Source organism: Budorcas taxicolor, chromosome 13, assembly GCF_023091745.1.
Source record: "Budorcas taxicolor isolate Tak-1 chromosome 13, Takin1.1, whole genome shotgun sequence".
NCBI classification, from domain to species: domain Eukaryota; kingdom Metazoa; phylum Chordata; class Mammalia; order Artiodactyla; family Bovidae; genus Budorcas; species Budorcas taxicolor.
The window spans coordinates 54,962,501-54,976,656 of NC_068922.1; the positions used below are offsets into that span (position 1 = coordinate 54,962,501).

General features: G+C 49.7%; 1 protein-coding gene across 1 annotated transcript in view; it reads left to right on the top strand.

The window, feature by feature from the left end:
* Positions 1-13,192, top strand: part of TAF4 (TATA-box binding protein associated factor 4) — a 65,878-nt gene extending 52,686 nt beyond the window's left edge. The window contains exon 15 of the mRNA XM_052650799.1: positions 11,824-13,192. Coding sequence (XP_052506759.1) covers positions 11,824-11,991 — 168 coding nt within the window. The 3' untranslated portion in view covers positions 11,992-13,192. The remainder of the gene's footprint in view (positions 1-11,823) is intronic.
* The last annotated feature ends 964 nt before the right edge of the window (positions 13,193-14,156 follow it).

Sequence of the window (14,156 nt, forward strand, 5' to 3'; positions counted from 1 at the left end):
GACTTGCCATTTCTGATGTTTTGTGTTCCTGCCTCGAGTTCCAGGTTTCCATCAGCAGTATTTCTCTTTGGCTTGAAGGACAGCATTTAGTGTTGCTGGTAGTGCAGTCTGCTTGGTGATGGGATCTTTCAGCTTTTGTTTACTTGAAAGTGGTTGAATTTCCTCCTTAAAATTTTGAATGAAATTTTCCCTGAATAGTCACAGTTTTTTTCTTTCAACTCTGTTTTTTTAAAGTTAATTTCTCTCACCTTCTTGAATAGGCCAAGCAAATCCAGATACGTATAACTAAATTTAATAGAATGACAAACAGGGATAAGCGATACTGAGAATTTTAGCTGCCTTTACATTTTCCCTATCTCCTGAGGCCTAATTTAGTGCTGGTCTCTCTCTCTTTTCCGAGGGAGCTCCTATTCTCATTTAGCCGTGTTATCTTGCTCCAGCTCACCAAGAAGATGGGAGATGTCGCAGTGTGCTCTGCAGAATTACAGAGCTCTTATTCTTTCCTAGACCTGAACACAGCCATGAACGTGTGACCATCTGCATCCTGAAAGAAGTTGTTGCATAGTATTCGGGGTTCCACTGTGGTTTTCAGTCCTTGTTTCCTGTTGGTCATGAGTTTCAAGATGACGGTCTTGCTTCTTGGAAGTCTGCTGTCTTTGTTTGTTTAGACTTGGTTCCCTTGCCCTCTGCTGGGGTTTCTCTGGGCTTCTTGGGTCAGTAGCTCACTGTTTCTCCTCAAATTTGCAGCACTTTGGCCTTTAGTTCTCAAACCTATCTCTGTTTCAGTCTTTTGGTTTCCCAGGTATACCTCTGTTAGTTCTCCCGATATTGCCCTGTGGGTCTCAGTCTGTATCTGTTTTTCTGTAATCACTTTCTTCTCTGTTTGAGACCGGATAACCTCTGCTGATCTGTCTTCAGATTCTCTGTCATCTTGCCTCTCCAGTGAAGTTTTCCTTTGTTGACGTATTTGCAGCTCTGGGATTTCTGCCTAGATCTTTTTTTTTTTTTTTATCATTGCTGATTCTTTGCTGAGATTTCCCTGTCTGCTCCTTATTGAGGCCAGATTTTCCCGTCATCCTTGGAACCTCTTTGTAAAAGCTGCTCTGATGGTTTGTCACATGCAGCATCTGGGTCATCTTGTCTTGATCTCTGTTGACTGCCCTTCCCTGCAACTGTGGTGACAGCTTCCCCTCTCTCTGCATGTCTAGTCACTGCCACTTGCATGCTGGACGTTGTGAACGATGTATCATCATCCTCTGAAGAGTGTCAGTGCTTATTTAAGTTCAGCAACCGGCTGCTCATCTTGAACATGTGTGTTTTGTGTCTTGCTTTGTTGTTCAGTAGGGTCTGTGGGAATCCACCCAGCGGGGCTCAGTCAGCACATTTGCCTTCCCTCTGAGGTCAGGGTGGGTCTTGGATAGCGTATGATCCTTACTCCTAGGAAAGGCCTTGGCATCTTGACTGGACACCGGGAGTGAGGACGTAGGGTGGGCTGTTCTCCAGCAAGGACTGTCACTTGCGCGTGTTTTGGTTACGTCACACGGCTGTTTCATGGTAATCTTAGTTCCATCAGTAACTGGATGGTTAATACTGACTAGTGTGTGTGGGTATCTGTTTAGTCATTTGGTTTTCCAAATCTTATTCTCTGTTGGATTCTTTTGGGATGTTTCCTGGGGGCTGAGTTCCCCAGATTTGTGCATGTTGACGACAGTTTTGATAGCTATAAAATTCTTGGCTCACATTTTCTTTGCTTGAGACTCTTCCTTGAGTAAGTAGTTACACTAGATATTTTCCCCTGTTTGCTGTCTGTCTGATGACTGTCTGATTTTATTTCTCTTGTGTTTCGTATGCTCTTCTTGCCTGAAGTTGCCCACAGAATTCTTTTCCCTCAAAAGGTGGTGGTTCTTGGGGAGAGGTTGTGTTTGTTCAGCATGCAGTTTGAACGTTTTTGTATTCGGGAACATCTTCTTGAATGCCGTTTTTGTTTTTGCTTTCCTCTTCAGAGATTCCTGTTATTTTTATGTTGTGTCTTTCCTGTCTCCTGTCAGTATTTGCCTGTTCCCTTAGATCGTTTTAATCTCTCTCTTAAAAAGTTTAGTGCTTTTTCCAATTAAAATAAATAAATTTATATTTAAAAAACAAAATTAAAACACTTTAAATTATAAAGTTTGGTGCTTTTTATCATCCTCACTGTCTTCTTTCTTCCTTAGTGTCTTGTTTTATTTGCTCCTGGGCTCTTTTTTAGTGTAGTCTTCATTTCTCAACTGAAATTCTCTTCTGTTGCCAATTTTTCCTTGACTTTGTCAGCTCATTTCCAAGTTTTGCTGATTCGGATTTATGTTCTTCTTTCATGCATTGTATCATTTTCTCAGTGCCTCTGTTTGGAAATAGACATGACAGTTTTGATCTCTTCTTGTGTTTCTGGTGTGTTTCATTATCTCTCTGGGTGGTGGTCTGCTCTGTATTCTCATTTTTCCTTAGGGCAGCTTGTCTGGGGTTCAGCCTTTTCGTGGTTCACTTTCGTGTGAACTGTGCGGTCTTAAACCTCAGGAGGAGGCAGTTTGAAGATTTGCTGGCTTCGCCGAGCTCCTTTTCCATAGTTTCCACGTGGTGACAGATGTGCTGTCTGTGATTCTTGGCTCTGCCCCTCTCGACTCTCAGCTGGACCTTTTTGTCTCCTCTGTCCTGTCCTGCTCGGCTTCAGAGGAGTACACTCCTCACAGAGTCCCCTCTGTCTGGGCCCCTGGCTGGTCACAGGCAGAGCTCCTGGTGGCAAGGCCACAGGCAGAGTACCAGCCCGGTCTCGTGGCTGCTCTCCGGTGAACCTGCCCTTCTTCTTGGTGAAGACCCCACGGGTTTGAGACTGCACGGGTGCCCGGCAGCCTTCTGCACAGTTCTGAGGTAGTCTCCAGGCTTGTGGCTGCATGCAGCTCGTCTCCACTGGTTTTGTTCTGTGTGTTGCCTGCTGGCGTTTGGTTTTGCTTCCTAGCTGCTCTGGATTTTCTTTGGCCTTTGGGAAGATTAAAAACCTCTGATGCCGCTGGCACCATCTTTCCAGAAAGTATTGATTAACATTTTTCAGTATGTTTTCTTTTAATTTATAATAGTTTCAAATCTTTAGAAAAGTGGAAAGAGCAGTGTGAGAATCTCCATATCCATATCCTCGGTTCTGAACACTTAGCACCGCTATTTCAGCACCTCTTCTCTATACACGCCTGTGCACTTGTGTATTATGCATGATGTGTACAAGGTCTTTTCCTGATGGATATCCCATCACCCCTAAATGCTGATGATGCTGGACGTTACTACTGCACCTGCGTTACTACTGCACCCCCTCCCCTCCGCAATCAGGACATCACACCCTGATGGCCCAGGGTCCCCAGACCTGCTTGGGCTTCGCCACCTGTCCAGGGCGTGTGCAGTGTCCAGCTGGCATGTGCTGTGAGCCTGTGCCTGATGCCTGCATTCCTGACGGTGTTAGAGAGGACAGGCTTCTTGATCTGTTGGGCAAGCCTCAATGTCATCAGGCCGACAGTATTGACTTCTTGTTGCTGGTGACCTTAGCCTTGATTACGTGACTGAGTGCTTGGTTAAGAAAGCAGCCTTCCCCACTGTGTAGCTGCCTAGTCCCTTGGTGTTTATTAGTGTCATGTGAGGAGGGGTCCAGGGTCACGCACTGCTCTGTCCCTGTCACCCCTCCCCCGGCCTCAGCACCCACGCATGGCTCCCGCTGCATCAGGACCTCCAGGGTAGGGGCCACGCTGTGGCGCTGTGTGTCCATCATGCCCCCACATTTACTGGTTGCCTTCTGCTGTGAAGAAGAGCCTCCCTTCCACCCTCCTCCATCCATCCATCCACTCATCACCGTGTGTGGACACATGGATCCTGCTGTGTTCAGGGGGTGTAATCAATGCTCTCGTTGTTTCTAGATTGATCAGTGGAAGCTTCTTCGAGCTGGTTCTATATCCTTTTGAAACGTTGCCCTCAACCTGTAAGCATGAGAGGTGTCCGGGTGACTGTGCCTCCCCTGCCCTCCCCACGTGGCACCTGGGAGCTTCCCTGCAGTGGAGGGTGATATTTGGAGACGAGTGTCTGAGCTCTGTGCGTGCTGGTCGCCGCAGGGTCCCTGTCCCAGGCTCCGGAGGCCGCAGCAGTCAAGAGACTGGAACGTGTGTTTGTGCACAGTCGTGTGCGTGTGTGCGCCTCTGTCTATCTAGAAGGACCCTACGCGTTCCAGTGGATCCTGAAATTCTAGTCTAGGACCTCAGGGCTTCTTCCAGGCTCCTCCCCTTCCTTCCTTAGGAGTCCCTTCACAGGCAGTGAGACGTCAAGTTCCCATTCTTCTCAGAATATTTGGTTCTTTTTGTTTTTGTTCAATGTAACCAGTCCCACAACCACTCTGGCCGCTGGGTCCCTGTGCTGGCAGGGGAGGGCCTAGGGGAAGGGCATGTTGATTAATTTCTGTCTTAGGCATTGAAATATCTACAAAGGAGACTAGCGGGGAGGGTGTGGGTGTGGGGAGGAGAGTGGAGTTGGGAGGGATAGAGCACCTTGAGGAGACAGTGGAGACATGTCACTGAAGGCCCAGGGGGCGTGGTTTCATGTATTGTTGGTGTGCCTGATTTTGGACTTTTGGAAAAGTGAGTTTTGTGTGTGATAACGAACACAAAATCTGGAGCTTAAAAAAGTCCTTCAAGTGCTTTTCTTCATCAGAGAGAATGCTTAATTTTTTTCTTTTAGTTTAGGACTATATCCTTAAGGCTATGTCTTAAGAACGTTTATTGTGAGCCAATTCTAGACTTGCAGAAAAGTTACATGAAGAGTAGTTTCCGTGTACCCCTTACTCAGCTTCATGATGTGAAGTAGTGTAGTGCTGTGATAACTGAACTCAAGACATTACTGGATTTTGTTTTTCAGAATCAGTTTAAAATAAGTAAATTCATACTTGAGAGCAGTTTTCGGTTCACGGTCAAATTGAATGTACAGTACAGTTTTCCCGATGCCTCTGTTCCTCCGCCCACGTGCACAGCCTCCCCCATCAGCCACGCCCCCACCAGATGGTGCATTTGTTACAGCTGACTAACCTGCATTGACATGCCATCACCACTCAGAGTCCACAGTTTATATCAGGGCTCACTCTTGTGTTGTACACTCTGTGCTTTTGGACAAATGTATATACTAATGTATCCACCTGCATAGCGTCACACACACAGTATTTTCACTGCCCTGAAAATCCTCTGTGCTCTGCCTGTTCATCCCTCCCTCCCCCACTCCCTGGAAACCCATGATCTTTTTACTGACTCCATAGTTCTATCTTTGCCCGTGTCATAGAGTTGAAACCAGACAGAATGTAACCTTTTCTTACTGGCATCTTTCACGTACTTGAATGTATTTAGGGTTCCGCCATGTCTTCTCATGGCTTGATAACACACTTCATTTTGGCGCTATTTCATTGCCTAGATGCACATTTTACTTAAACGTCACCTAGCAAAGGACATCTTGGTTGCTGCTGAGTTTTGGCAGTTATGAATGCAGCTGCTGTAAACACCTGCGTACAGGTTTCTCTGGGTGTGAGTTTTGAACTTTTTCAGATAAATACCAAGGGGCACAGTTTTGTGTAGTGAGTGTACATTTACTTTTGCTATAAACCGCCATACTGTCTGCCCAAGTGACTGCTCCGTTTCCCGTTCCCCCCCCCAGCGCTGAATGAGCGTTCCTGCTGCTCCACACCCGCACCAGCGCTCCTGTTGTCAGTCTTCTGGGTTTCGGCCTTTCTCATGGTTGTGTGGTAGCGTCTCTCTGCTTTAATTTGCGTTTCTCTAATGACATACGATGTGGAGCATCTCTTCATATGCTTATTTGCTATCTACATATCTTCTTGGTGAGGTGCCTTTTAAGGTCGTTTAAAATGGGGTTGTTTGTTTTCTTGTTATTGAGGTTTTAGAGTTCTTTGTGTAGTTTGGATTTTTTAAGTCAGATGTGGCTTTTGCACATTTCCTCTGTACTTGATGGCTCCTGCTCTCCACTGATGCTGCAGGGCCCTGGCGTTTGGTCTCTGTAGCCCTCCGTGCTTCCTTGTCTTTGCTGACCTGACACTTGGAAGAGTGTGTCAGCTATTTGCTGGACAGTCTCCTGTTCTGGGTGCATTGTCAGTTTCCTCTCGGTGAAATCCAGGTGATGCATCGTGGCTGGGGTGCCGCCCCGGCCATGCTGTGCCCTCGGCGCGCCATCTCCGGAGCTGGGGGCATCTGGGAGCTGGGCTTGCAGGTGTCCCTGCTGGAAAATCCATCTCCTCTCTCCATGAGCGTCCTGTGGGGAGTTCTGCGGCTGTGCTCCCCCGACCACTGTTCCTTCCGGTCGGTGTCACTGCTCCCTGCTCGGGGCGGCGGGCGCTCCTTGGGCCTTTGTTGGAGGAATCTGCTAGCTGCACCTCTTCCATTCCTCACCTGCCTCTGTCCTGGCGGGGGCTGCAGTGGGGTCTCCTGTCCTGGCCCTGCTCAGTCACCACAGGCCCCTTGTGCTTGGCTTCTCTCTCCTCTCACTTAACTCGCCGCCCTTGGAAGGTTTCTCACCTTGCCACAGCACAGACATTCCAGGCTCACCTCACGTCTTCCAGGGGTCGGCCGTGTCTCCCTGGAGCCGTGGTTCCTCTAGCTGGGACACGTGTGGGACCATGTGCTGGCATGCTGTTGAGTTTTGCAGGCCTGCTGGGCAGCAGGGATACTCGGTGTTTGTGAGCGCGCTGCGGGCGCTCGTTCTCAGGACAGGGTAGCGGCTCTCATAGGGTTTACAGAACGTCATGGATTATACCGGCTGTCTCGGCTTATCTTCATCCACCCGGTGTGTTTTGTGCTGGATGTGGAGCTCCACAGTTACTCTTGTCAGCATCTCTGTCTTCATCTCCTCGCATCTCCTGCAGGTTCTGCGCTTCTGGGGGTTGCTGTGGTATGTGATATGTACATATCCGTAAGTGTTGTATCTTCACGGTCAGTTGCGATTTTTAGCATCACAGAGTGTCTGTCTGTGCCCCGTGGGCTTGGTGTTTCCTTGTCCTCAGTCAGGCCTGTTTCCCCTGCTCTTCTGTTCCCCTTGGTCTGGAGCCTCCGTTCCCCCTGGGCCTGTGGCCCCTCCTGTAGGTGCACCTCTGTGTAGTGTGCAGTGGGGTCCTGTCTTCTGAGTCGCGCTGGCGAGTGTTTTCCTATCACAGGCGAGTTAAGCCCATCATTTGTGTTGATACAGCTGACGTGTGGGTTCAGACTCTGTCCCAGACTCTTAGGATTGTGATGATTATTTTTGTTCACAGTTGCTGTGTTTTGGTGTGATGTGTAGTCTTTGCTCCCTAATTTGAGATAATTGTGTTTAGGAAGGTTTGTGTCTCTGCTCTGGTGGTCACTTCTGTATGTGTTTGGGTGTCTTTACCCCAGGTTTCCACGTGCGTCTCCTGTTGGGCGTCTTAGCTCATGTCCGCATTCTCCTCGGCCCCAGGCAGCCACACGGCCCCCCTGGTGGGTGCTGAGACCCCTTCCGTCTCACGCTTTGTCATGTCGTTTCTGCTTTGTCATGGCACACGGTGTCATCTCCTGGCCACTGCCTCAGTTTTGCTGTCGCATCAGCTGTGCGTTTATATTATAAATGCTTATTTCTCCCTTCTTCTGTGAATTCTCTGCTCTCTTTCATTGGGATGACCCTGACCTCTGGCCGAGCTCTCACCAAGCTCAGGTGCAGAGTCCCCCGCCATATTGTGAGTTGAAATGGTTTTTCTGTGGCCTTGATGTGGAGGGCAGTCAGGTTGGATATAAAAATGTTGGTTCATGCTTGCTTTCAGTGATGTTTTTAATGCTTTTCCTTGCTTACTGTATATGGGTTTCCCTAGTGGCTCAGTTTGGAGAGAGCAATGGCACCCCATTCCTGTCCTCTTGCCTGGAAAATCCCATGGATGAAGGAGCCTGGTGGGCTGCAGTCCATGGGGTCGCGAAGAGTCGGACACGACTGAGTGACTTCACTTTCACTTTTCACTTTCATGCATTGGAGAAGGAAATGGCAACCCACTCCAGTGTTCTTGCCTGGAGGATCACAGGGTGGGCTGCCGTCTGTGGGGTTGCACAGAGTTGGACATGACTGAAGTGACTTAGCAGCAGCAGCAGCAGCATGGGTTTGGGAAAGCCTGATTCCAGGTTAATTTATCTTGGAAAACTGACAGTTTTATGAGGCTTCGTCAAAGTTGATTTTATGGGTTAATTTTCCCAGGTGCCCACTTGCCTTGTCCATGTAGGTTTGGTTTTCTGGTTTCCATTTCTTGAAAGTTTCCTCAGATTATGGTTTAGTATAAACTCCTGCCCTCACGTTTGCCTCCCTCTCTGGGAGCTCCGATGGCTCAGTGCATGTCCCCCTTCCGTGTCTTCCTTTACCCTGTGTTTTCCTGGCCCTTTAATTTTTTTTTTCCCTTTGTCCCCTTTCTATTCTGTTTTTCTGCTTTTCTTCTGAATTCTTATGAATTTTTATTCAAGATTTTTCTCCCCTGAGCACCTTACAGTTTATATTCTTGTATGAGATAGTTTTGTCTTTTTTTCCTCATTTCTTTCTTGAGTCAGTCAACTCTCATTTCTTTCTGGCTTTTAATTTATCTTGCCCTTATATTTTGAGGTTTTGATTCAAGGTGATTTTCATACTTTCAAATGTGTAAGTACATTTTTTTGTTGAAAGTGTTGTCTTGTAGTTGCTTATTTTTCCAGATTGCATTTGGCCCTGATATGTGTGGGATTTCATTTTCTGACTTTTTGTGGTGGTTCTTGGTGGACTTGCTGATCTTCCTCTTGTTAATTTTGTGGTATGGGTGTTGACAAGATTTGTGGTCTGATGGCGCCCTCTCCTGACTGTTGTGCAGAGCCCAGTGACTTAGCTGGTGTCTGTCTTGATGAGGAGGGCTGAGGTCCTGTGGTGGCGCCTGCAGGATCCTGCATCCCCCCCCTCACTTCTTGGTGTGCACTTAGGCACCCACCAGCCCGCTCTGGTGGGAGGAGGACTCTTGCTGCTGTGTCTGCTGCTTGGAGCCATGGGGGCACAGCCCCCCTCCTTGGTCTTCGTGTTGTGCGGATGCTGTGTTCCCTCCCTGTTCTGGGTGGCCCTGGGGGAGATGATGGAAGATAACTGGGGTGACCTTGGCTATCCTCAGCCAAGTGCCAGGGGTCCCTGCAGCCCTCCAGCTGCCTGTGCTCGGGCGTGGACAAGCTTGGGAATTGCACTGGTGTGAAGAGGACCAGAGCAAGCCAGGGGGTGTCTGTGCTCTTGGTACTTTGACCTATGTTACTCACCACCTAGCACATGGGGCATCCCTCAGACACCCTCTCATGGGTGTGGACCTCTTGCTACTATTGTAGGGGCTCTGGGGGGAGTGGAGGTAAGGCCCCCCACGTGAGTTCCCCCAGACAGTCCCCAAGAGGCTGGTGCTCTCTGCCACCTTGGTGAGGGCCCATGGCAGGTCCCTGCAGCTGCAGTCAGGTGCCATGGCCGGTTGTGCCTGGCTCTGGGGGCCTGAGGGAAGTGACCAGTGAGCCAGGCAGGTTGGGGCTAAGGTGATTGTTTCCACTTGGTTTCCACATTGAGTGCTTGTTGCCTGTCAAGGTGGTTGTGGCATTTTTGACAGAGTTAAGGTTACCTTCAAAGGAGACAGGAGGGGATAGCCTTTCATTGATCTCATGACAGTCTTGGAATGGGACAGGTTGAGTTCACACAGTGCTTTCAGGAGGGGAGCTGGGGTCCAAGGTTGCTGTGTTTGAACCCCACTGCCTGCAAATGCAAAACAGAACAAACCTGTCACCCTCTGTGCTTGAGCCTCTTGATGAAAGTGGATGCTGGCGTCTGCCGTGCAGTTTTCTGTCATCTGAGGTCACTGCTGACAACTCAGGGCCGCTTCCTGCAGGCTGGGCACTGGGTTTCTGTGGCCACCTTCTGTGGCCAGGACACCCCAGAGGCAGTCGGTCACAGGCTGGCACTCACCCCGTGACATCGGACTATCTTTAGTGTCAGGCAGGAGGCCTCTGAGCACAGCCTTCTTGTTAAAGTCCACGAAAGAGTGATGTGTGGCCACCTCGTGACCACTGGAGCCTGAGACGTGATGAGTGTGGCCAGCACGGCCACGGAGTGGAGTCCCACTGTGGGCTGTGCTAACGCCTGCTTGTCTTGTTTGAAGCCACTTTTGACTTCTGAAAAAGGTTTCATTAAAATGTCATTTACCTTGATTTCTGAGTTTCAGCATCCTCTACATTCTGTGCCTGAAGTGAGCCCTCACCCTTCTCCTAGCTGGTTTTGGTCGTTGAACTATTTTGAAAGTAAGAGCATCAAACATGGTCCAGAATTGTAACAAGTGTCACAGGAGACACCTGGCCCATGGTTTAGGTAGCGCTTTGTTCTCCGTGAGCCTCGAGGTCAGGTGGGGCCTCCCTGCCCTCCCAGCTGTCTCTCCAGACACTGGCCTCTGCCGGCTTCCCCATGTTGAGGGTGCAGACCCACAGGGCCCCGGGCGCAGGCCAGCTCCCATTTTCCTGGTTCCTCTCGGCTGTGTGTTTTCATCATTGCCTTTTCAGGGGTGCTGTTTGTTTTGTACCCAAAATGCTCCTATAAGGCTGTTACGGAGACTCAGGGAAAACTGGCAAAAAAACCTGAGTAGTTGTTTCAAACACAGACAAGTAGTCACCAGAGGACTTGTCTGGAGGACGGACTGGTGATTAAGGTTCTGAAGAGGGGGGATGTAAGGAACTCGTAAATTAACAGAAGACGCAGGGGATGCCTCGCCTGCCACCTGCTGGCCGCTTGCTGCACTGCGGCCTCCTCCAGCATCACAGGACTCATGGCTGCCACCTTCTTAAACTTTGAGAAAACGCTGTAAAAGTTCCATTGTAAGTTTTGCACTTGAAATACACATGAGCAACTTTAACCATCAGAATACAGACACTTCGTGTTCATTCTGAATGGAAAACCAAGACTCGTCCAGTTGGAAGTTGTGTGGTTTGTGCCCACGAGTGTCGGATGGAGACGGTGACAGACGTGCTGAAATCATGGATGCTGCTGCTGGGGGGGCGGCGACGCGGCAGGAAGGCACCCAGTACCCCAGCTCTGCAAGCAGGCAGGCGCCAGAGCTCACACCTTCGGCTGGATCCCCTCGCAGGCTGACCAAACTGGGCGCCGAGCAATGCAGGCCGCTGTCAGCCCAAGGGAGTGGGGAGCATCCTCCAGGCCGCAGACGACATGGTGACCGAAAAGTCCTGCAACCCAGCTTGCTGACCGCCAGCCCGCCCAGCCCACGAGCCTGGACCTTGTGGCTTTGGGAACGTGCCTTTGTTGGCGAAGTGGGGGGTGACATGGCCACCGCAGGTGCAGTGCCAGCCCACCTGAGTCCTGGACACCAGCAATGCCAGCCACGAGCCCTGGAGCCATTCTGCGACCCTTTGGGGCAGAGGAGCCGCCACGTTTTCCTTCTGTGCCCGGGGCCAGAGTCTGAGCTCTGTGGGGAGTCGCAGGGTTAGCATCTTCCAGTGTGTGCCTGAGCACACCAGACCTGGAGGTGGGCGTGGGGTTGTGCCCCTGCTCTCACCCCTTCTGTTAGGCACTGGCTGAGCACCACGGCTCCAGCAGTTGGCCTAAGCCTGTCCAGGCCCGGCTTCCTCCATAGCCGGGTTCCGTGGGACACCTATAGGGAAGCGTGCGCTGCCCCCAGGCCTGCGGTCCTGGGGTAGCACCTGGCGTTGCCCCTTCCTTCCAGCGCTGAGGGCCCTGCCTACCTCTGCGCTCCACTAACTCGGCTGTCTTCTCCTTTCTCGTCACCAGGGCTCGGGCCCAGGCTCGGCGGTCCCAGGCAGTTCCGGCGTCGGAACCCCCAGACAGTTCACGCGGCAAAGGATCACGCGGGTCAACCTCAGGGACCTCATATTTTGTTTAGAAAATGAACGCGAGACAAGCCATTCACTGTTGCTGTACAAAGCATTCCTTAAGTAGCACGGACGCGGCCTCTTAGCAGAGACGCCTGGGGACTTTTTATATATTTGCAGATTACGCCTTTTTGTAACGAGCAAATGGGATATTGTTTAAAAAACAGCCACCTCTTTACAATGGAACAGTTTTATATTCCTGTTTCTAAGTCAACTCTTCAGTATGGAGGAAAACATGTTTCTGTAACAGAGAACACAGAGGCCTGTGGGTACTCTTACAGGACAATTAAATCCTAACTCATCTTTGATTGAGTGGCCTTCTTGCCAAACAAGCCATATATAAAAACTGATGGAATCGTTTAGCAAATAACTAGCTGCCCTCTTGTCACCTCATAGCGGTTTCTGCATCGTTTGTGCATTTGGTTTAGTTCAACCCAGCTTACTGCGTAGGTGTGTGTCTACAGCCAGTGACCTCATTTCACTTATTTTATTTTTGTATTAGTCAGTTGGCAAAGCAAACTGATTTTTTAGACTATTTATCTCCCTCCCTCCCCCACCCCCTCCGTTCAGGATCCTCGAGGAGCAGGCAGCCCACCGTCCGCCCGCGCCTCGGGGCTTGTCCCTCTCTGCTTCGTGGGGCCCCAGTGACGCGGCTCCTTCTGAATGTGTGGTCAGCATCTGTACAAATGCATTTTATTTGCTATTGTTTGTAAAGCTGTAAAGTTATAAGAAATGAAAACCTTTTCAGCATAAATCTATTTTACTTGCACTGTGTTTTTTAGCTAAAAGTGAAAACTTAGATGAAATAAAATCAAAGTTGAGAAGAATCATCAAAAGACTGTTTCTCAGTGTGAATCAAGTGTTGAAAAATGGTTGGTGTATTTTGTCAGTAATTGTACATAATTTTTGGCACATAACATGAAGATGGCTATGTAACTATAATTATTTTGCTAAGAGACTGTATGCAAGCTGTGGGCCCACTTTACAGACGTCCAGAGCAAAAGCCCCTTCTTTGTACCTATTTTTTTATTACAAATATACTAATTGGTTCTTTATATTTTCAGAGGTTATTGTATTAAATTGTCTATTGATAGTACTTTTATGACTGTAAATACTTTGGCTTTCTCTGTGTGAATTCTCATGTTAGACTTTATTCGCGCGTGTGAACTGAATGCTGATCAGTATTTTTTATGGACACCTGAAAACTGTTACACCTTTTATTTTGTCTTTTAGGAAATCCCTGTCTTTCCATTTTTTCATGTAAATTTTGCACAGTTACTTGTTCATATGTAAATATTTTACTTTCAAAAATGAAGTTTTTAATTGCTATTGTTTTATATAGGATTGAAAGAAAATTAACTCCTTTATTAAAAACAAATTTATCTGTATCTGTTTTGCCTGTTTTTCCCAGTTTTCCGTTGTAGATTCTGCTGCCAGAGATTTAGCTCTGGCTCCGCTGAGGTGTGTCTTTATGAGCCACTTGTTAGGAGTCAGTGTCTATAACCCAGCGAGTCCGGTAGAAATAGCCTCACCTCCGAGGACAGGACCTGCCTCCAGAGTCAGACCTGGTGTCGCCTGTGAGGGCCCAGGAGCCGAGCTCAGGCCTTGCTCCCTGTCGGGCCACTCTTCCTCGGACACGGATGGACTCGTGCAGCGTGGACGCTGGGCTGTTGTCCGTGCAGAGGCCTGGGGCGCCCCTGGGAGTGGGAAGGTAAGGCGGGGGTGGGGACACGTGGGCGTCCTGGCCCCAGCCCTGATGCGGACCCACGTTGGTGGTGGGGGTGGGGGTGGGGGTGGGGGTGGGGTGTGGTCGCTGGAGGCCCCGCCCTGTCTGGCGGTGAGTGACAGCTTGGCCTCGATGCACTGTGGTTCCTGAGGGGGCGAATTCACGATAGCGCAGGTCTCGCGAGAGCCGCCGCCGGCCTTGTCTGTGTGATAGCAGTTGCCGTCCATGTCTCGTTGATTTTGACTGGTTTTTTGGGTCTCTCAAGATCCGTTGGTTTCTGTCAAGTTACAGCCTCAATCTGACCCATGTTGTGTCGGTCTCCCCAGTGACGCAGCACTGCGGTTGGTCGTCTCCGTGCTGGAGGCTGAGGTCGAGACCCGGGTGCAGGCAGTGTGGTATGGAGGGCGCGCCCAGGCCTCCCCGGCTCCTGGCGATTGTGCGCATGCCGCTGTTTCTTGGCTTGTGGAAGCGTCGCTCTTTGCCTGCTGGGCCGTTTTCTCTGTGTG